General features: G+C 45.1%; 1 protein-coding gene across 1 annotated transcript; it reads left to right on the top strand.

The window, feature by feature from the left end:
• The first annotated feature begins 267 nt into the window (after positions 1–267).
• LOC137840753 (pneumococcal serine-rich repeat protein) lies at positions 268–22,973 on the top strand. The gene is made up of 10 exons (XM_068652406.1): positions 268–368; positions 1,033–1,088; positions 1,184–7,947; positions 8,041–8,102; positions 8,186–14,507; positions 14,603–14,664; positions 14,748–21,732; positions 21,824–21,888; positions 22,200–22,345; positions 22,419–22,973. Exons 2-10 carry the CDS (start codon positions 1,049–1,051, stop codon positions 22,502–22,504), a joined length of 20,532 nt encoding a protein of 6,843 aa, XP_068508507.1. The 5' UTR covers positions 268–368; positions 1,033–1,048; the 3' UTR covers positions 22,505–22,973.
• The last annotated feature ends 655 nt before the right edge of the window (positions 22,974–23,628 follow it).

Raw genomic sequence — 23,628 nt, forward strand, 5'->3', positions numbered from 1 at the left:
GTCTGATGTGACTGATTTGTTTTCTTTAAATGAGTGAGCGGTCCATGGGGTTCCGCCCTCGTTGCTCATTCTTTATTTGCTTTATGTGACATTAGAATCAGGCGGAATGCATGGCGACAAAAGAATAGAGGGTGTGAGTGACAGCTGACAGCCCTGATCCAGGAATTGTTCAATAATCTTTAGCAAGATTGCTGCCAAATGCATCATCTTGGGTTCAGGTCAAACACCTTTTGTACAGTTGCATTATAAAAGCCACTGGGAAAGATGCACAGAGACACTCGGCAAGGTGTAGTCTCAAACTGGAATTACGAAAATCCCAAAAAGGAGAATGCAAGATAATTTTCAGCTTTGAGAGATCATAATTTAAGGTATGTCAATTTTATTGTATCCTTGAACAGTAACATAAATATGGTAAACTTAATTGTAGATTTTTGGTAATGTTTGTCCAAGAACTAACCAAGTAATTAGTTTTGTCATTGTTTTTGTCAACACATCGAATATTTTCCAGTGTACTGTACCATCTTAGAAGTAGAAGGAATGTAATATGCAGGATTTCTCATTTTGAATTATTATCTTCAAGACATTTCAATTGCATTTTATTTATATTTATAAATTATTTATAAATTATTTTAAATATCAAAGCTGAGGGGAAAACGTTAGTGTCGTAAAGACGATTTCATGTGTATTTTATTTTTACAATAATTACTTTAGCTAAATTATGAAAAGTGCAGAAGACAGAAAATGCAGGTTTCATTTAATCATTATTTTTCTGAATCAAATTATAACTCATTTTATTTTTAATACTGATTTTCATTAATATCTTTTAATTCCCAATAATTTGTATTAAAAGGAAGAAAAAGTGTGTGTTGTGGGTCATCGCGACATGTCATTATTGTATCATTTCAATAATTATAGGCGTTATCCTATTGAATTAAAATGTTTCAATGAGGCAGAACTAAGACTCAATTGTAAGAACACACATAGCTGCTACCCAGCTGCATGTTTGTTGAATATTTTTTTCCCATTGTACAGAAAAAAAACAAACAAGATGCTCATCCGACAGATGCTGGCAACGTTCCTACTAACAGGTAACTTGATCTGTTCAAACATAGTGAGTCATATATGTTGTATAGTCCTGTACACAAGAGAAAATGGTTGAAAAGTCATTTTTTTCACAACAAAGGTTTGATGCCAATCAGTGCATTGCAACCAACATCAAGCACAATGGCAACCCCTGATCCAACAACAACTTTGGGGACAAATAAAGTGACAACACCTCTGGAAATAACAACCACAAAACCAAACTCTACAACAGCAGTGACACCTGCGATCTCAAAAGCAGCTGCCACAACAAGAGATTCTACCACAACAGCAATCGTGACACCTGCAGAAATGACAAACGCTGTCCCAACAACGGCAGGGACAACAACAGTTGCTATAACATCAGTCACAACACCAGAGGAAACGACATATGTTTCCACAACAGATTCTACCATAACTGCAGTTATGACACCTGAGGAGAGAACAACCTCTGCCACTACAATGGCACGAACAACAACAGTTGCAGGAACAACAGCAGACATAACACATGAAGAAACAACAACCCCTGCCCCAACAACAGTAGAAACAACAAAGGTTATCACAACAATGGCAGATACAACAACAGTAGCCGCAACAACAGATTCCACTAGAACAGCGGTCACGACACTCGCGGAAACAACACCTGACACAAGATCAGAAACAACAGAAATAACAAGAATGGCAAAAACAAAAACAGTTTCCACAATATCGACAGGAACACCAGTTATAACAACAGACTCTACCACAACAGCAGTCACAACACCTGCAGAAACAACAACCGCTGCCACCACAGTTCCAACAACAACAGAAGTGATGAAACCTGCCAAGACAGTTGACACAACAACAGTTGCAACGACAGATTCTGTAGCAACTGTCAGGACATCCGTAGAAACAACAACAGCGGTGGACACAACAGCAGTTGCTACAACAGCAGACTCGACAACGGTAGTCATGACACCTGTGGCAACAACGGCTGCCACAACAACATCAAAAACAACGGGTACGACACCTGAAGAAACAACAACAGTTGCCACAACAACAGCAGTGACGACATCCGCCGAGACAGCAATTGCCACAACAACAGACTCTACCACGTCAGTCATGATACCAGTGGTAACATCAACTACTGCTGTAACAACTATTGCCACAACAACGGAAGAAACAATAGTTGCCACAACAGTAGACTTTACCACAACACCATTCACTGCAGAACAAATGACCACCGCCACAACAACTGAAGAAACCACAGTTGCTAAAACAGCAGACTTTACTACAACAGCAGTTACGACACCCGCTGAAGTAACAACCACCGCCCCAATAGTGGCAGATACAACAACAGTCACAATGACAACAGCAGTCACAACACCTGTGGAAATAATAACCACTGCCACAACAATGGCAGACACAACAATTGCAACAACAGACTCTCCCACGCCAATGACGACAGCTGCGGAAACAACAACCACTGCCATTAAAGTGGCAGAAACAACAACAGTCGCAAAGACAACAGCCGTTGCCACAACAGACTCTACCACAACAGAAGTCACGACACCTGTAGAAATAATAACCTCTGCCACAACAATGGAAGAAGCAACAGTTGCCACAACAGACTCTCCCACAACAGCAATTACGACAGCTGCAGAAACAACAGTTGAGACAACAACAGCAGTCACAACACCTGCAGACACAACAACTGCTTCCACAACCAAGGCAGGAAAAACAACAGCTGCAACAACAACAGAAGGAATGACACCTGCGCAAACAACAGCAGCAATATCAACAGTGGCCACAACAGAAGTCACGACACCTGTGGAAATACTAACCACTGCCAAAACAATGGCAGACACAACAATTGCCACAACAACAGACTCTCTCACGGCAATGACGACAGCTGCGGAAACAACTACCACTGCCACAATAGTGGCAGAAACAACAACAGTCGCAATGACAACAGCAGTGATGACTCCTGCCGAAACAACAACAGTTGGCACAACAGACTCTACCACAACAGAAGTCACGACACCTGCAGAAATAATAACTGCTGCCACAACAACAGACTCTCCTACGGCAATGACGACAGCTGCGGAAACAACTACCACTAACACAATAGTGGCAGAAACAACAACAGTCGCAATGACAACAGCAGTGACGACTCCTGCCGAAACAACAGTTGCAACAACAGAATCTACCACAACAAAAGTCACGACACCTGCAGAAATAATAACCGCTGCCAGACCAACGGAAGAAACAACAGTTGTCACAGCAACAGACACTCCCACAACGGCAATCACGACAGCTGCAGAACAGACAACCACCGCCACAAATGCAGAAACAACAACAGTTGCAACAACAGCAATCACAACACCTGCAGATATAATAACCGCTAACACAGCAGCAACAGACTCTCCCAGAACGGCAGTCACAACAGCTGCAGAACAATCAACCACCACCACAACAACTGCAGACACAACAACAGCAGTCACAACACCGGCAGACACAACAACTGCTTCTACAACAGGGGCAGGAAAAACAACAGTTGCTACAACAACAGAAGTAATGACACCTGCCCAAACAACGGCAGACACATCAACAGTTATCAAAACAACAGCAATGACGACACCTACCGAAGCAACCTTTGCCACAACAACAGACTCTCCTACAATGGCAGTCACAACACCAACGGAATCAACAACCCCTGCCACAACAATGGCAGAAACAATAACAGTCGCAACAGCAGTGACAACTCCTGCCGAAACAACATCAGTTGCCAACACAGACTCTACTACAACAGAAGTCACGACATCCGCAGATATAATAACTACTGCCACAATGGAAGAAACAACAGTGGCCAGAACAACAGACTTTACCACTACATTCACGATAGCTGCAGAACAAATGACTACCGCCACAACAACTGAAGAAACAACATTTGCTTCAAAAGCAGACTTTACTACAACAGCAGTCGCAACACCCGCTGAAACGACAACCACCGCCCCAGTAGTGGCAGAAACAACAACAGTCGCAATGACAACAGCAGTCACGACACCTGTGGAAATAATAACCACTGCCACAACAATGGCAGATACAACAGTTGCCACAACAACAGACTCTCCCACGCCAATGACAACAGCTGGGGAACCAACAACCACTGCCACAATAGAGGCAGAAACAACAACAGTCACAATGACAACAACAGTGACGACACCTGACGAAACAACAATTGCCACAACAGAAGTCACGACACCTGCAGAAATAATAACCTCTCCCACAACAATGGAAGAAACAACAGTTGCCCCAACAACAGACTCTACCAAAACGGGATTCACGACAGCTGCAGAACAAATAACAACCGCCACAACAACTGTAGAAACAACAGCAGTCACAACACCTGCAGATGTAATAACCGCTGCCATAGCAACAACAGAGTCTTCCACAACGGCAGTCACAACAGCTGCAGAACAATCAACCACCGCCACAACAACTGCGGTCACAACACTTGCAGACACAACAACTGCTTCCACAACAAGGGCAGGAAAAACAACAGTTGCAACAACAACAGAAGTAATGACATCTGCCCAAACAACGGCAGACACATCAACAGTTGTCAAAACAACAGCAATGATGACACCTACCAAAACAACCTTTGCCACAACAACAGACTCTCCTACAATGGCAGTCACAACACCAACGGAATCAACAACCCCTGCCACAACAATGACAGAAACAACAACAGTCGCAACAGCAGTGACAACTCCTGCCGAAACAACAATAGGTGCCACAACAGACTCTGCCATAACAGAAGTCACGTCACCTGCCGATATAACTACTGCCACAACAATGGAAGCAACAACAGCTGCCACAACAACAGACTTTACTACAACAGCATTCATGACAGCTGCAGAACAACTGACCACCGCCACAACTGAAGAAACAACAGTTCCTAAAACAACAGACTTCACCACAACAGCAGTCACGACACCTGCTGAAACAACCACAGCCCCAAAAGTGGCAGAAACAACAACAGTCGCAATGACAACAGCAGTCACGACACCTGTGGAAATAATAACCACTGCCACAACAATGGCAGACACAACAGTTGCCACAACAGACTCTCTCACGGCAATAATAACAGCTGCGGGAACAACAACCACTGCCAAAATAGTGACAGAAACAACAACAGACGCAATGACAACAGCAGTGACAATACCTGTCGAAACAACAACAGTTGCAACAGACTCTACCACAACAGAAGTCACGACACCTGCAGAAATAATAACCGCTCCCACAACAATGGAAGAGACAACATCCACAGTTGTCAAAACAACAGCAATGATGACACTTACCGAAACAACCTTTGCCACAACAGACTCTCCCACAATAACAGTCACAACACCTACGGAATTAACAACCCCTGCCACAACAATGACAGAAACAACAACAGTCGCAACAGCAGTGACAACTCCTGTCAAAACAACAACAGTTGCCACAACAGACTCTATCACAACAGAAGTCACGACAGTTGCAGAACAAATGACCACTGCCACAACAACTGAAGGAACAACGGTTGCTACAACAGCAGACTTTACGACAACAGCAGTCACGACACCCGCTGAAACAACAACCACCGCCCCAATAGTGGCAGAAACAACAACAGTCGCAATGACAACAGCAGTCACAACACCTGCAGAAATAGTAATGACACCTGCCCAAACAACGACAGCAACATCAACAGTTGTCAAAACAACTGCAATGATGACACCTGCTGAAACAACCTTTGCCACAACAACAGACTCTCCCACAATGGCAGTCACAACACCTACAGAATTAACAACCCCTGCCACAACAATGACAGAAACAACAACAGTCGCAACAGCAGTGACAACTCCTGCCGAAACAACAACAGTTGGCACAACAGACTCTACCACAACAGAAGTCGCGACACCCGCAGATATAATAACTACTGCCGCAATTGAAGAAACAGCAGTTGCTACAACAACAGACTTTACCACAACAGCATTCACAACAGCTGCAGAACAAATGACCACCGCCACAACAACTGAAGGAACAACAGTTGCTACAACAGCAGACTTTACGACAACAGCAGTCACGACACCCGCTGAAACAACCACCGCCCCAATAGTGGCAGAAACAACAACAGTCGCAATGACAACCGCAGTGATGACTCCTGCCGAAACAACAACAGTTGCCACAACAGAAGTCACAACACCTGCAGAAATAATAACTGCTGCCACAACAATTGCCAAAACAACAGACTCTTCCACGGCAATGACGACAGGTGCGGAAACAACTACCACTGCCACAGATACAGAAACAACAACAGTCGCAACAGCAGTGACGACTCCTGCTGAAACAACAACAGGTGCCACAACAGACTCTACCAAAACAAAAGTCACGTCATCTGCAGATATAATAAGTACTGCCACAACAACTGAAGAAACAACATTTGCTACAACAGCAGACTTTACGACAACAGCAGTCACGACACCCGGTGAAACAACAACCACCGCCCCAATAGTGGCAGAAACAACAACAGTTGCAATGACAACAGCAGTCACGACACCTGTGGAAATATTAACCACTGCCACAACAATGGCAGACACAACAATTGCCACAACAACAGACTCTCCCACAGCAATGACGACAGTTGCGGAAACAACTACCACTGCCACAATAGCGGCAGAAACAACAACAGTCGCAATGACAACAGCAGTGACGACTCCTGCGGAAACAGTTGCAACAGACTCTACCACAACAGAAGTCACGACACCTGCAGAAATAATAACTTCTCCCACAACAATGGAAGAAACAACAGTTGCCACAACAACAGACTCTCCCACAACGGCATTCACGACAGCTGCAGAACAGACAACCACCACCACGACTGCAGAAACAACAGTTCCAACAACAGCACTCACAAGCCCTGCAGAAATAGTAACCGCTGCCGCAACAACAGACTCTCCCACAATGGCAATCACGACAGCTGCAGAACAAACAACCACCGCCACAACAATTGCAGAAACAACAACAGTTGCAACAACAACAGCAGTCACAACACCAGCAGACGCAACAATTGCTTCCACAACAAGGGCAGGAAAAACAACTGTTGCAACAACAGAAGTAATGACACCTGCCCAGACAATGGCAGCAACATCAACAGTTGTCATAACGACAGCAATGACAACACCTACAGAAAAAACCTTTGCCACAACAACAGACTCTCCCACAATGGCAGACACAACACCTTCGGAATCAACAACCCCTGCCACAACAATGATGAAAACAACAACAATCGCAATGACAACAGCAGTGACGCCTCCTGCCGAAACAGCAACACTTACTACACCAGATTCTACCACAACAAAAGTCACGACACCTGCAGAAATAATAACCGCTGCCACAACAATGGAAGAAACAACAGTTGCCACAACAACAGACTCTCCCACAACGGCATTCACGACAGCTGCAGAACAAATAACAACCGCAGAAACAACTTTTGGAACAACAGCAGTCACGACAATTACGGAAATAACAGCTGCTGCCACAAAAACTGAAGTAACAACAATAGTTGCAACAAAACCAACAATAATGACTTCTGCAGAAACAACAACTACCGCCACAACAATAGCAGAAACAACAGCAGTTCCAACAACAGCAGAATATACAACAAATGCAGCAACAACTACAGTGATGACACGTGCGGAATCAACAGCAGTAGCCACAACAGACAGTATTGCCACAACAACCAAACGAGTTACTTTCAGATCTCTTGAAAGCACATTTACGAGTGATTTGCAAGATTCAGCTTCTGCTGCTCACCAAAACCGAGCAGCCATGATCAGGGCAGAAGTAAGTAATATCCAAATCTTTATGTAACAATGCAATGCAATTACAGTGACACATTTCACTCAATCTCACCTTGCCTTCCCTCCCAACCCCCAGCTTACACCAATATTTTCTGAGGCATTTCCTTCCTTCTTGATCCTGACAATCATCACGTTCAGGTACTTTGCAGCTTCTTTTAATATTTCTAACAGGCGAACGACGTATCTACAATTCACTAATGTTTGAGTGGTTTCTTCTGCAGGAGGGGCTCAGTCGTCAATATCATGGATGTTGAGTTCACAGCCACATCTGCGCCAAGCAACACCCAAATTGAGGACATCTTATCTGAGGCGGCGTTAGTGGTCACTGGTTTCGACATTGAACAAAGCTCCATCACTGTTGATTCAACACCCACAGATGCAATAACTACAGTGACAACGCCAAAAGACACAACAGCTGTAGAAACAACTGCAGATCAGACAACTCCAGAAACATTGGCTCCAGCGACAACAGTTGGTAAAGCAACAACTGCAGCTACAACTGCTGAATCTGAAACAATCACCGAGACAACTATAGAAACGTCAGCTCCCACAACAACAACAGGTTTCACCACATCTGCAACAAATAGTGAAACAGTAATGTCAATTGCCACAACAACAGACTCTCCCACGGCAATGACGACAGCTGCAGAAACAACTACCACTGCCACAATAGTGGCAGAAACAACAACAGTCGCAATGACAACAGCAGTGACGACACCTGCCGAAACAACAGCTGCAACAACAGAGTCTACCACAGCAGAAGTCACGACACCTTCAGAAATAATAACCGCTGCCAGAACAATAGAAGAAACAACAGTTGCCACAACAACAGACTCTCCCACAACGGCAATCACGACAGGTGCAGAAAAGACAACCACCGCCACAACTGCAGAGACAACAACCGTTGTGACAACAGCAGTCACAACACCTGCAGAAATCGTAACTGCTGCCACAACGGCAATCATGACAACTGCACAGACAACAACAGTTGCAACAACAACAGCAGTCACAGCAGTTGCAACAACAACAGAAGTAATGACACCTGCCCAAACAACGGCAGCAACATCAACAGTTGTCAAAACAACTGCAATGATGACACCTCCTGAAACAACCTTTGCCACAACAGACTCTCCCACAATGGCCTTCACAACACCTACAAAATCAACAACTCCTGCCACAACAATGACAGAAACAACAACAGTCGCAACAGTAGTGACAACTCCTGCCGAAACAACAACAGTTGCCACAACAGACTCTACCACACCAGACGTCACGACACCCGCAGATATAATAACTACTGCCGCAATGGAAGAAACAACAGTTGCCACATCAACAGACTTTACCACAACAGCATTCACAACAGCTGCAGAACAAATGACCACCGCCACAACAATTGAAGAAACCACAGTTGCTACAACAGCAGACTTTACTACAACAGACGTCACGACACCCGCTGAAACAACAACCACCGCCCCAATAGTGGCAGAAACAACAACAGTTGCAATGACAACAGCAGTCACAACACCTTTGGAAATAATCACCACTGCCACAACAATGGCAGACACAACGGTTGCCACAACAAAAGACTCTCCCACGGCAATGACGACAGCTGCGGAAACAACAACCACGGACACAAAAGTGGCAGAAACAACAACAGTCGCAATGACAACAGCAGTGACGACACCTGCCAAAACAACAACAGTTGCCACAACAGACTCTACCACAACAGAAGTCACGACACCTGCAGAAATTATAACCGCTGCCACAACAATGGAAGAAACAACAGTTGCCACAACAACAGACTCTCTCACAACAGCAATCACGACAGCTGCAGAACAGACAACCACCGCCACAACTGCAGAAACAACAGTTGCAACAACAGCAGTCACAACCCCTGCAGAAATAGTAACCGCTGCCACAACGGCAATCATGATAGCTGCAGAACAAACTACCACTGCCACAACAACTGCAGAAACAACAACAGTTGCAACAACAGCAGCAGTCACAACAACTGCTTCCACAACAGTTACAACAACAACAGAAGTAATGACACCTGCCCCAACAACGGCAGCAACATCAACAGTTTTCAAAACAACAGCAATGACGACACCTACCGAAACAACCTTTGCCACAACAACAGACTCTCCTACAATGGCAGTCACAACACCAACGGAATCAACAACCCCTGCCACAACAATGACAGAACCAACAACAGTCGCAACAGCAGTGACAACTCCTGCCGAAACAACATCAGTTGCCAACACAGACTCTACTACAACAGAAGTCACGACATCCGCAGATATAATAACTACTGCCACAATGGAAGAAACAACAGTTGCCACAACAACAGACTTTACAACAGTTGCAGAACAAATGACCACCGCCACAACAACTGAAGAAACCACAGTTACTAAAACAGCAGACTTTACTACAACAGCAGTCACAACACCCGTTGAAACAACAACCACCGCCCCAATAGTGGCAGAAACAACAACAGTCGCAATGACAACAGCAGTCACAACACCTGTGGAAATAATCACCACTGCCACAACAATGGCAGACACAACAATTGGCGCAACAACAGACTCTCCCACAATGGCAGTCACAACACCTACAGAATTAACAACCCCTGCCACAACAATGACAGAAAGAACTACAATCGCAACAGCGGTGACAACTCCTGCCAAAACAACATTTGCCACAACAGACTCTGCCACAACAGAAGTCACGACACCTGCAGATATAATAACTACTGCCACAATGGAAGAAACAACAGCTGCCGCAACAACAGACTTTACTACAACAGCATTCACGACAGCTGCAGAACAAATGACCACCACCACAACAACTGAAGAAACAACAGTTGCTAAAACAGCTGACTTGACTCCAACAGCAGTTACGACACCCGCTGAAGCAACAGCCACCGCCCTAATAGTGGCAGAAACAACAACAGTCACAATGACAACAGTAGTCACGACACCTGTGGAAATAATGACTACTGCCACAACAATGGCAGACACAACAGTTGCCACAACAACAGACTCTCCCAAGGCAATGACGACAGTTGCGGAAACAACTACCACTGCGACAATAACGGCAGAAACAACAACAGTCGCAATGACAACAGCAGTGACGACTCCTGCCAAAACAGTTGCAACAGACTCTACCACAACAGATGTCACGACACCTGCAGAAATGATAACTGCTGCCACAACAATGGAAGAAACAACAGTTGCCACAACAACAGATTCTCCCACAACGGCAATCACGACAGCTGCAGAACAGACAACCACCGCCACAACTGCAGAAACAACAGTTGCAACAACAGCAGTCACAACCCCTGCAGAAATAGTAACCGCTGCCGCAACAACAGACTCTCCCACAATGGCAATCACGACAGCTGCAGAACAAACAACCACCGCCACAACAACTGCAGAAACAACAACAGTTGCAACAATAACCACTGCCACAACAATGGCAGACACATCAATTGCCACAACAACAGACTCTCCCACAATGGCAGTCACAACACCTTTGGAATTAACAACCCCTGCCACAGCAATGACAGAAACTACAACAATCGCAACAGCAGTGACAACTCCTGCCGAAACAACAACGGTTGCCACAACAGACTCTACCACAACAGAAGTCACGACACCCGCAGATATAATAACTACTGCCGCAATGGAAGAAACAACAGTTGCCACAACAACAGACTTTACTACAACAGCATTCACAACAGCTGCAGAACAAATGACCACCACCACAACAACTGAAGAAACCACAGTTGCTAAAACAGCAGACTTTACTACAACAGCAGCTACGACACCCGCTGAAGTAACAACCACCGCCCCAATAGTGGCGGAAACAACAACAGTCGCAATGACAACAGCAGTCACGACACCTGTGGAAATAATAACCACTGCCACAACAATGGCAGACACAACAACTGCCACAACAACAAACTCTCCCACGGCAGTGACGACACCTGCCGAAACAACAACAGTTGCCACAACAGACTCTATCACAACAGAAGTCACGACACCTACAGAAATAATAACCGCTGCCACAACAATGGAAGAAGCATCAGTTGCCACAACAACAGAGTTTCCCGCAACGGCAATCACGACAGCTGCAGAACAGACAAACACCGCCACAAATACAGAAACAACAACAGTTGCGACAACAGCAGTCACAACACCTGCAGAAATAGTAATGACACCTGCCCAAACAACGTCAGAAACATCAACAGTTGTCAAAACAACAGAAGTAATGACGACACCTACCGAAACAACCTTTGCCACAACAACAGACTCTCCCACAATGGCAGTCACAACACCTACGGAATTAACAACCCCTGCCACAACAATGACAGAAACAACAACAATCGCAACAGCAGTGACAACTCCTGCCGAACCAACAACGGTTGCCACAACAGACTCTACCACACCAGACGTCACGACACCCGCAGATATAATAACTACTGCCGCAATGGAAGAAACAACAGTTGCCACATCAACAGACTTTACGACAACAGCATTCACAACAGCTGCAGAACAAGTGACCACCGCCACAACTGAAGAAACAACAGTTGCTAATACACTAGACTTTACTACAACAGCAGTCATGACCGCCGCTGAAACAACCACCGCCCCAATAGTGGCAGAAACAACAACAGTCGCAATGACAACCGCAGTGATGACTCCTGCCGAAACAACAACAGTTGCCACAACAGAAGTCACAACACCTGCAGAAATAATAACTGCTGCCACAACAATTGCCAAAACAACAGACTCTTCCACGGCAATGACGACAGCTGCGGAAACAACTACCACTGCCACAGATGCAGAAACAACAACAGTTGCAACAACAGCAGTCGCAACACCTGCAGATATAATAACCGCTGCCACAGCAACAACAGACTCTCCCACAACGGCAGTCACAACAGCTGTAGAACAATCAACCACCGCCACAACAACTGCAGAAACAACAACAGCAGTTACAACACCGGCAGACACAACAACTGCTTCTACAACAGGGGCAGGAAAAACAACAGTTGCTACAACAACAGAAGTAATGACACCTGCCCAAACAACGGCAGACACATCAACAGTTATCAAAACAACAGCAATGACGACACCTTCCGAAACAACCTTTGCCACAACAACAGACTCTCCTACAATGGCAGTCACAACACCAACGGAATCAACAACACCTGCCACAACAATGACAGAATCAACAACAGTCGCAACAGCAGTGACAACTCCTGCCAAAACAACAACAGGTGCCACAACAGACTCTACCACAACAGAAGTCACATCGCCTGCAGATATAATGACAACAATGGAACAAACAACAGTTGCCACATCAACAGACTTTACCACAACAGCATTCACAACAGCTGCAGAACAAATGACCACCCCCACAACAACTGAAGAAACAACAGTTGCTACAAAAGCAGACTTTACTACAACAGCAGTCGCGACACCCGCTGAAACGACAACCACTGCCCCAGTAGTGGCAGAAACAACAACAGTCGCAATGACAACAGCAGTCACGACACCTGTGGAAATAATAACCACTGCCACAACAGTGGCAGACACAACAATTGCAACAACAACCAACTCTCCCACAGCAATGACGACAGCTGCGGAAACAACAAGCACTGCCACAAAAGTGGCAGAAACAACAACAGTCGCAACAGCAGAGACAAATCTTGCCGAAACAACAACAGTTGCCACAACAGACTCTACCACAACAGCATTCACGACACCTGCAGAAATAATAACCGCTGCCACAACAATGGAAGAAACAACAGTTGCCACAACAACAGACTCTCCCACAACAGCAATTACGACAACTGCTGAACAAACAACCATAGACACAACAACTGCAGAAACAACAGATGCAACAACAACAGTAGTCACAACACCTGGAGAGGCAACAACTGCTTCAACAACAAGGGCAGGAAAACCAACAGCTGCAACAACAACAGAAGTAATGACACCTGCCCAAACAACGGCAGCAACAGACTCTCCCACAACGGCAGTCACAACACCTACGGAATCAACAACCCCTGCCATAACAATGACAAAAACAACAGTCGCAATGATAACAGCAGTGACGACTCCTGCCGAAACAACAGTTGCCACAACAGACTCTACTACAACAGAAGTCACGACACCTGGAGAAATAATAACGGCTGCCACAACAATGAAAGCAACAACAGTTGCCACAACAACAGATTCTCCCACAACGGCATTCACGACAGCTGCTGAACAAATAACCGCCACCACAACTGCCGAAAAAACAATAGTTGCAACAACAACAACAGACTCAGCCATGACGACACTCATGGCACCTGCAGAAACAACACCCGCTTCCATAACAAAAGCAGAAACAACGGCAGTTCCAACAACAGACAGTATTGCCACAACAACCAAACGAGTTACTTTCAGATCTCTTCAAAGTACATTTACGAGTGATTTGCAGGATTCAGCTTCTGCTGCTCACCAAAACAGAGCAGCCATGATCAGCGCACAAGTAAGTAATATCCAAATCTTTATGTAACACAATGCAATGCAATTACAGTGACACATTTTACTAAATCTCACCTTGCCTTCCCTCCCAACCCCCAGCTTACACCGATATTTTCTGAGGCATTTCCTTCCTTCTTGATCCTGACAATCATCACGTTCAGGTACTTTGCAGCTGCTTTTAATATTTCTAACAGGCGAACGACGTATCTACAATTCACTAATGTTTGAGTGGTTTCTTCTGCAGGAGGGGCTCAGTCGTCAATATCATGGATGTTGAGTTCACAGCCACATCTGCGCCAAGCAACACCCAAATTGAGGACATCTTATCTGAGGCGGCGTTAGTGGTCACTGGCTTCGACATTGAACAAAGCTCCATCACTGTTGATTCAACTCCCACAGATGCAATAACTACAGTGACAACGCCAAAAGACACAACAGCTGTAAAAACAACTGCAGATCAGACAACTCCAGAAACATTTGCTCCAGCAACAACAGTTGGTAAAGCAACAACTGCAGCTACAACTGCTGAATCTGAAACAATCACCGAGACAACTATAGAAATGCCAGCTCCCACAACAACAGCAGGTTTCACCACATCTGCAGCAAATAGTGAAACAATAACGTCAATTGCCACAACAACAGACTCTCCCACGGCAATGACGACAGCTGCAGAAACAACTACCACTGCCACAATAGTGGCAGAAACAACAACAGTTGCAATGACAACAGCAGTGACGACACCTGCCGAAACAACAGCTGCAGCAACAGAGTCTACCACAGCAGAAGGCACGACACCTTCAGAAATAATAACCGCTGCCAGAACAATAGAAGAAACAACAGTTGCCACAACAACAGACTCTCCCACAACGGCAATCACGACAGCTGGCACAACTGCAGAGAAAACAACCGTTGTGACAACAGCAGTCACAACACCTGCAGAAATAGTAATGACACCTGCCCAAACAACGGCAGCAACATCAACAGTTGTCAAAACAACTGCAATGATGACACCTGCTGAAACAACCTTTGCCACAACAACAGACTCTCCCACAATGGCAGTCACAACACCTATGGAATCAACAACCCTTGCCACAACAATGACAGACAGAACAACAGTCGCAACAGCGGTGACAACTCCTGCCGAAACAACAACGGTTGCCACAAGAGACTCTACCACAACAGAAGTCACGACACCCGCAGATATAATAACTACTGCTGCAATGGAAGAAACAACAGTTGCCACAACAACAGAAGTTACCACAACAGAAGTCACCACAGCTGCAGAACAAATGACCACCGCCACAACGACTGAAGAAACCACAGTTGCTACAACAGCAGACTTTACTACAACAGCAGTCACAACACCCGCTGAAACAACAACCACCGCCCCAATAGTGGCAGAAACAACAACAGTCGCAATGACAACAGCAGTCACGACACCTGTGGAAATAATAACCACTGCCACAACAATGAAAGACACAACAGTTGCCACAACAAAAGACCCTCCCACGGCAATGACGACAGCTGCGGAAACAACTACCACTGCCACAATAGTGGCAGAAACAACAACAGTCGCAATGACAACAGCAGTGACGACTCCTGCCGAAACAACAACAGTTGCCACAACAGACTCTACCACAACAGAAGTCAAGACACCTGCAGAAATAATAACTGCTGCCACAACAACAGACTCTCCCACGGCAATGACGACAGTTGCGGAAACAACTACCACTGCCACAATAGCAGCAGAAACAGCAACAGTCGCAATGACAACAACAGTGACGACTCCTGCCGAAACAGTTGCAACAGACTCTACCACAACAGAAGTCACGACACCTGCAGAAATAATAACCGCTGCCACAACAATGGAAGAAACAACAGTTGCCACAACAACAGACTCTCCCACGGCTATGACGACAGCCACAGACACGACTGCAGAGACAACAACCGTTGTGACAACAGCAGTCACAACACCTACAGAAATAGTAACTGTTGCCACAACGGCAATCATGACAGCTGCAGAACAAACAACCACCGCCACAACTGCAGAAACACCAACCGTTGCAACAACAGCAGTCTCAACAACTGCTTCCACAACAGTTGCAACAACAGAAGTAATGACACCTGCCCAAACAACGGCAGCAACATCGACACTTGTCAAAACAACAGCAATGATGACACCTACTGAAACAACCTTTGCCACAACAACAGACTCTCCTACAATGGCAGTCACAACACCTACGGAATCAACAACCCCTGCCACAACAATGACAAAAACAACAGCAGTCGCAACAGCAGTGACAACTCCTGCCGAAACAACATCAGTTGCCACAACAGACTCTACTACAACAGAAGTCACGACACCCGCAGATATAATAACTACTGCCACAATGGAAGAAACAACAGTTTCCACAACCACAGACTTCACCACAACAGCATTCACAACAGCTGCAGAACAAATGACCACCGCCACAACAACTGAAGGAACAACAGTTGCTACAACAGCAGACTTTACGACAACAGCAGTCACGACACCCGCTGAAACAACCACCGCCCCAATAGTGGCAGAAACAACAACAGTCGCAATGACAACAGCAGTCACAACACCTGTGGAAATAATCACCACTGCCACAACAATGGCAGACACAACAATTGCCACAAAAACAGACTCTCCCACAATGACAGTCACAACACCTACGGAATTAACAACCCCTGCCACAACAATGGCAGAAACAACAACAGTCGCAACAGCAGAGACAACTCTTGCCGAAACAACAACAGTTGCCACAACAGACTCTGCCACAACAGAAGTCACAACACCTGCAGATATAATAACTACTGCCACAATAGAAGAAACCACAGTTGCCACAACAACAGACTTTACCACAACAGCATTCACGACAGCTGCAGAACAAATGACCACCGCCACAACAACTGAAGGAACAACTGTTGCCAAAACAGCAGACTTTACGACAACAGCAGTCACGACACCCGCTGAAACAACAACCACCGCCCCAATAGTGACAGAAACAACAGTCGCAATGACAACAGCAGTCACAACACCTGTGGAAATGATAACCACTGCCACAACAATGCCAGACACAACAGTTGCCACAACAACAGACTCTCCCACGCCAAGGACAACAGCTGGGGAACCTACAACCACTGCCACAATAGTGGCAGAAGCAACAACAGTCGCAATGACAATAGCAGTGACATCTCCTGCCGAAACAACAACAATTACAACAACAGCAATCACATCACCTGCAGAAATAATAACTGCTGCCACAACAATGGAAGAAACAACAGTTGCTAAAACAACAGACTCTCCCACAACGGCAATCACAACAGCTGCAGAACAAACAACCACCTCTACAACAACTGCAGAAACAACAACTGCTGAATCTGAAACAACCACTGAGACAACTGTAGAAACATCAGCTCCCACAACAACAGTAGCTTTGACGTCATCTGCAGCAACAAGTGAAACATTAACATCAGCTGGGACAGCAACAGGGGCCACAAATGCTGAAACAACAGCTCTACCAACAACGGCAAAACCTGAAACAACCGTTGAGACAACTGTTGAAACATCAGCTCCAATATCTGTCGCAGGGTTGACATCCACGGCATCTCGTGAAACTGCAACATCAACTACAGCAGCAACTGAGGCAACAATCGTTGACACAACAGCTCTAACCACAATCGCAGAAACTGGGACAACAGTTCAGACAACTACGGAAACAGCTCCCACAACATCGACAGACGTAGCTACATCTGCAGCAACAGTTGTTACAGCAAAAACTGCAGCGACAACCCCTGGTGAAACAACAACTGTCGCCACAACTGCTGAATCTGAAACAACCACTGAGACAACTGTAGAAACATCAGCTCCCACAACAACAGTAGCTTTAACAACATCTGCAGCAACAAGTGAAACATTAACATCAGCTGGGGCAGCAACAGGGGCCACAAGTGCTGAAACAACAGCTCAACCAACAACGGCAAAACCTGAAACAACCGTTGAGACAACTTTTGAAACATCAGCCCCAATATCTGTCGCAGGGTTGACATCCACAGCATCTCGTGAAACCGCAACATCAACTACAGCAGCAACTGAGGCAACAATCATTGACACAACAGCTCTAACCACAATCGCAGAAACTGGGACAACAGTTCAGACAACTACGGAAACAGGTCCCACAACATCGGCAGACGTAGCTACATCTGCAGCAACAGTTGTTACAGCAAAAACTGCAGTGACAACCCCTGGTGAAACAACAACTGTAGCCACAACTGCTGAATCTGAAACAACCACTGAGACAACTGTAGAAACATCAGCTCCCACAACAACAGTAGCGTTGACAACATCTGCAGCAACAAGTGAAACATTAACACCAGCTGGGGCAGCAACAGGGGCCACAAGTGCTGAAACAACAGCTCTACCAACAACGGCAAAACCTGAAACAACTGTTGAGACAACCGTTGAAACATCAGCTCCAATATCTGTCGCAGGGTTGACATCCACGGCATCTGGTGAAACCGCAACATCAACTACAGCAGCAACTGAGGCAACAATCGCTGACACAACAGCTCTAACCACAATCACAGAAGCTGGGACAACAGTTCAGACAACTATGGAAACAGCTCCCACAACATCGGCGGTAGTAGCTACACCTGCAGCAACAGTTGTTACAGCAAAAACTGCAGCGACAACCACTGGTGAAACAACAACTGTCGCCACAACTGCTGAATCTGAAACAACCACTGAGACAACTGTAGAAACATCAGCTCCCACAACAACAGTAGCTTTGACAACATCTGCAGCAACAAGTGAAACATTAACACCAGCTGGGGCAGCAACAGGGGCCACAAGTGCTGAAACAACAGCTCTACCAACAACGGCAAAACCTGAAACAACCGTTGAGACAACTTTTGAAACATCAGCCCCAATATCTGTCGCAGGGTTGACATCCACAGCATCTGGTGAAACCGCAACATCAACTACAGCAGCAACTGAGGCAACAATCGCTGACACAACAGCTCTAACCACAATCACAGAAGCTGGGACAACAGTTCAGACAACTATGGAAACAGCTCCCACAACATCGGCGGTAGTAGCTACACCTGCAGCAACAGTTGTTACAGCAAAAACTGCAGCGACAACCACTGGTGAAACAACAACTGTCGCCACAACTGCTGAATCTGAAACAACCACTGAGACAACTGTAGAAACATCAGCTCCCACAACAACAGTAGCGTTGACAACATCTGCAGCAACAAGTGAAACATTAACACCAGCTGGGGCAGCAACAGGGGCCACAAGTGCTGAAACAACAGCTCTACCAACAACGGCAAAACCTGAAACAACCGTTGAGACAACTTTTGAAACATCAGCTCCAATATCTGTCGCAGGGTTGACATCCACAGCATCTGGTGAAACTGCAACGTCAACTACAGCAGCAACTGAGGCAACAATCGTTGACACAACAGCTCTAACCACAATCGCAGAAGCTGGGACAACAGTTCAGACAACTATGGAAACAGCTACCACAACATCGGCAGACGTAGCTACATCTGTAGCAACAGTTGTTACAGCAAAAACTGCAGTGACAACCCCTGGTGAAACAACAACTGTAGCCACAACTGCTGAATCTGAAACAACCACTGAGACAACTGTAGAAACATCAGCTCCCACAACAACAGTAGCGTTGACAACATCTGCAGCAACAAGTGAAACATTAACATCAGCTGGGGCAGCAACAGGGGCCACAAGTGCTGAAACAACAGCTCAAGCAACAACGGCAAAACCTGAAACAACCGTTGAGACAACTGTTGAAACATCAGCTCCAACATCTGTACCAGGGTTCACATCCACAGCCTCTCGTGAAACCGCAACATCAACTCCAACTGTTGAAACATCAACTCCGAGATCATCAGCAGTAGTTGCAACCTCTGCAGCAACAAGTACAACGGCAACCACTGCTCAGGTAACATCTGCAGTGACAACCCCTACTGAAACAACAGTTCGAGCGACAGCCACAGAATCTGAAACAACAGTTCAGACAATGCTGGCAACAACACCGTTGACATCTGCAATGAGTGGAACAGCCACGCCTGCTGGAGCAGCAATAGGGGCCGCAACTCCAGAATCTGAATCAACAGCTGGGACAACTGTAGATACAACAACTAAAGCGTCAACAACAGCATCTGATGAAACAACTGTGACCACAAAAGAATTGACGTCAACTGTCGAAGCAACAGGAGCAGTATCACGCTCCACAAATACAGCAGTACCAGCAACATCCGAAACAGCGCCACCTGCTCAAACAACAACTGCTGTTGGAGCCATTACATCAGAATCAGCAACACCCGTTGAAACAACTGCGCAAGCATCACCGGCAACAACAACAATGCCCGCATCATCGGATGAGACAACTGCGAGGTTTTCTCAAACTACAACTGCCCAGTTAATTCTACAAACATCAACGACAGAAAAAACAGCAGAATCTGGATCAACAAGTAACACAGCAGCACCGACTCTTCCAACGGAGGCTGCAACATCAACAGCACAAGCATTAACTGCAACAACGGCAATGGCTGTAGTGACATCTACTGCAACAGGCACAACCGGGAAACTGATTTCAACAACAATAGCAGAAAAATCGACAGCAGGGTTTGCATCTGTCACAACATCTACTGCAACGACAACACCTGGCCCGACAACAACAAAGACCATCACTGCGGCAAAAACACCTTCTGAATCAACTACACAACCGGTCCAAACTACAGCAACACTGGGCAACTCAACAACAGGCTCACCGAAAGTAACAACAACACCAACTGCACCAGTGACAGGAACTCCAGCAGATGTGTCAACAGCAGCAACAGTAAATGCAGTGACAAATGCAACAACTCTCACCCAAACAAAATCCGTCACAAGAAACGCAACAGCAAGAACTGCAGTGGCAAATGCTACGACAGACAAAGCCGTGACAAATTCTGTGACAAACGCCACGACGAGAAACGCCGCGACAAACGCAGCAACGGGAATTGTCGCAACCACCGTTCCAAGACCAACACAAGCGGGAACTACAACGACAGCAACGGCCGTTACTCTCCAAACCAGACGAGTTTCTTTCCGATCTCTCCAAAGCACATTTACGAACAACCTGCTGGATCATTCGTCTTTCCAGTTTGTGTTTCGATCGACTATGATAAAAAGTCAGGTAAGAAACAATGAAACAAAATGGAAGAAATAATGGTACTGCTGGATTGCAATCATAAACGTGATAAAACAATTTATTTATTTTTTTGCAGCTTCAACCTTTGTTCCAAAGGGAATTTCCTAGCACTTTCAGGATCCTGAACATCTTTGGATTCAGGTAACGTGTTTTTTTATTTTTTTTAAATACAAGTTATTTTTATTTAGTTATTTATTGTCACTAATTTGTCCCTCTAAAACTTTAAGTCAAACTATTCAGGTCATTCATGACATTTGTACATTCCTCAGTTACACAATTCCACATTTGTCTCATTTTCATCTCACTCATCCTTCCATTGACGGTGCTGTTGATAATTTCCCAAAAATTCAATTCAGTCAACTGTTCAGCTTTCGCGTTAACTTATGAAGAAAACCAGGCATTTTTTTCTTCTTGATGTAAAATTGCATGTATGTCTTCCTTTTCACGGGCAGACCTGGCTCAGTCATCAACGACATGGACCTCCGGTTCACCAACCCGGTGCCAAACCACACGGCAATTGCCGCAGTCCTCATTGACGCTGCATCAGTCGTCAACGGTTTTGACATCGAGCAAGGCTCCATCACCGTTGAGGGAATCGGTATGTTTATTTGCTTTTTACAAAACTCAAACAGAATTCAATTTAGAACTACAATGTGATGTTCTTCTTCCAGTTACAAGCGGAGCAAGTCACATGACCAGCCCGGTCAGCGCATCCTGCCTGGCGCTTCTTTCGTGCATCCTTTTCACTCAGCAATAAGCGTCCTCACTTATTGCGTCACATCAGGAGAGCTACTCATTTTATTTCATTTATTTTTATACTGACTGAATAATGTATTTTTTTTTCTGGGGTGAAGGGTTTGGGGGTCAGCCCCTAACGCCGGTATCACTTAATGGCAAGTGTGCCATTTCATTTTAGGCTCATTTTGACTATTTCTGTCTTCTTCAATATAATTGATGGAGGTCGCACCCAACGGAAAAACAGCGCCGCCTACTGGCAGTTGTCAATGCAAACACGCGTCTCTCCGTCTCTTTCAAACTTCAACTTTAATTATTTAATTCTAACATAGGATTTCAAACCAGATATGCACTTTCAGAGGAATTGTGGTTTGTAAATTTTTATTTTATTACATTATATTTAATGCATTACAACTGTTATTATTTATCAATTCATTACAACGCAATGTCTAGTATGCAGTGAGACACAATAAAAAATAAAATAAAATCGAGTTTCCTTGTTTGGGTGATCGTTGTTTGAAGGTTGTGACCGAGTATGTATGGAATGTGAAAAGTACGCCCAATGACAGTTCCAGTGATAACAAAATACAATATATGGGTACACTTGTTCCGAATACCAGTGAATCCGGTTTGGCGGAATGATAACAGAAGGCTGGCTCCCTTTGTCAGAGACTTGGGTGACGCTTTTGCTTTTGCTTTTGTTTTTTTGGCTTAAACAAAAGCAAAACAAAAGCCACATTTCTTCAATAACACCAGCATTAGATGAACATACAATGCGAGGCACTCCTCCACAGACATCGTCTGACGTCAACGGAAAGTACGCAGTGTCAAGCCAGACAGAGAAAACATTAATTCACTACTCAATGCAAACAAACAATTATGAAATACTAGACTCACCAGCAATTTATTCATCATAAATCCCAACAAAATCATCTTTTCCTATGATTTGACATAGTTATAATGTTCCGCTCCAATAATAATTTGAAGAAAAGCTTTGAATGATTATAATAACTACTTAGTTACAAGTTAATACTACGAACTGTGGATTTACTTCAGTATTTAGCAATTTTTTTAATAAGTTGCTCATGGGACAAACATGTAAAGTCAGTTCTACAGTCCATTTGGGTTTTGGTCAAAATATAAATG

This window comes from Syngnathus scovelli, chromosome 1 (assembly GCF_024217435.2).
Source record: "Syngnathus scovelli strain Florida chromosome 1, RoL_Ssco_1.2, whole genome shotgun sequence".
Lineage (NCBI taxonomy): Eukaryota > Metazoa > Chordata > Actinopteri > Syngnathiformes > Syngnathidae > Syngnathus > Syngnathus scovelli.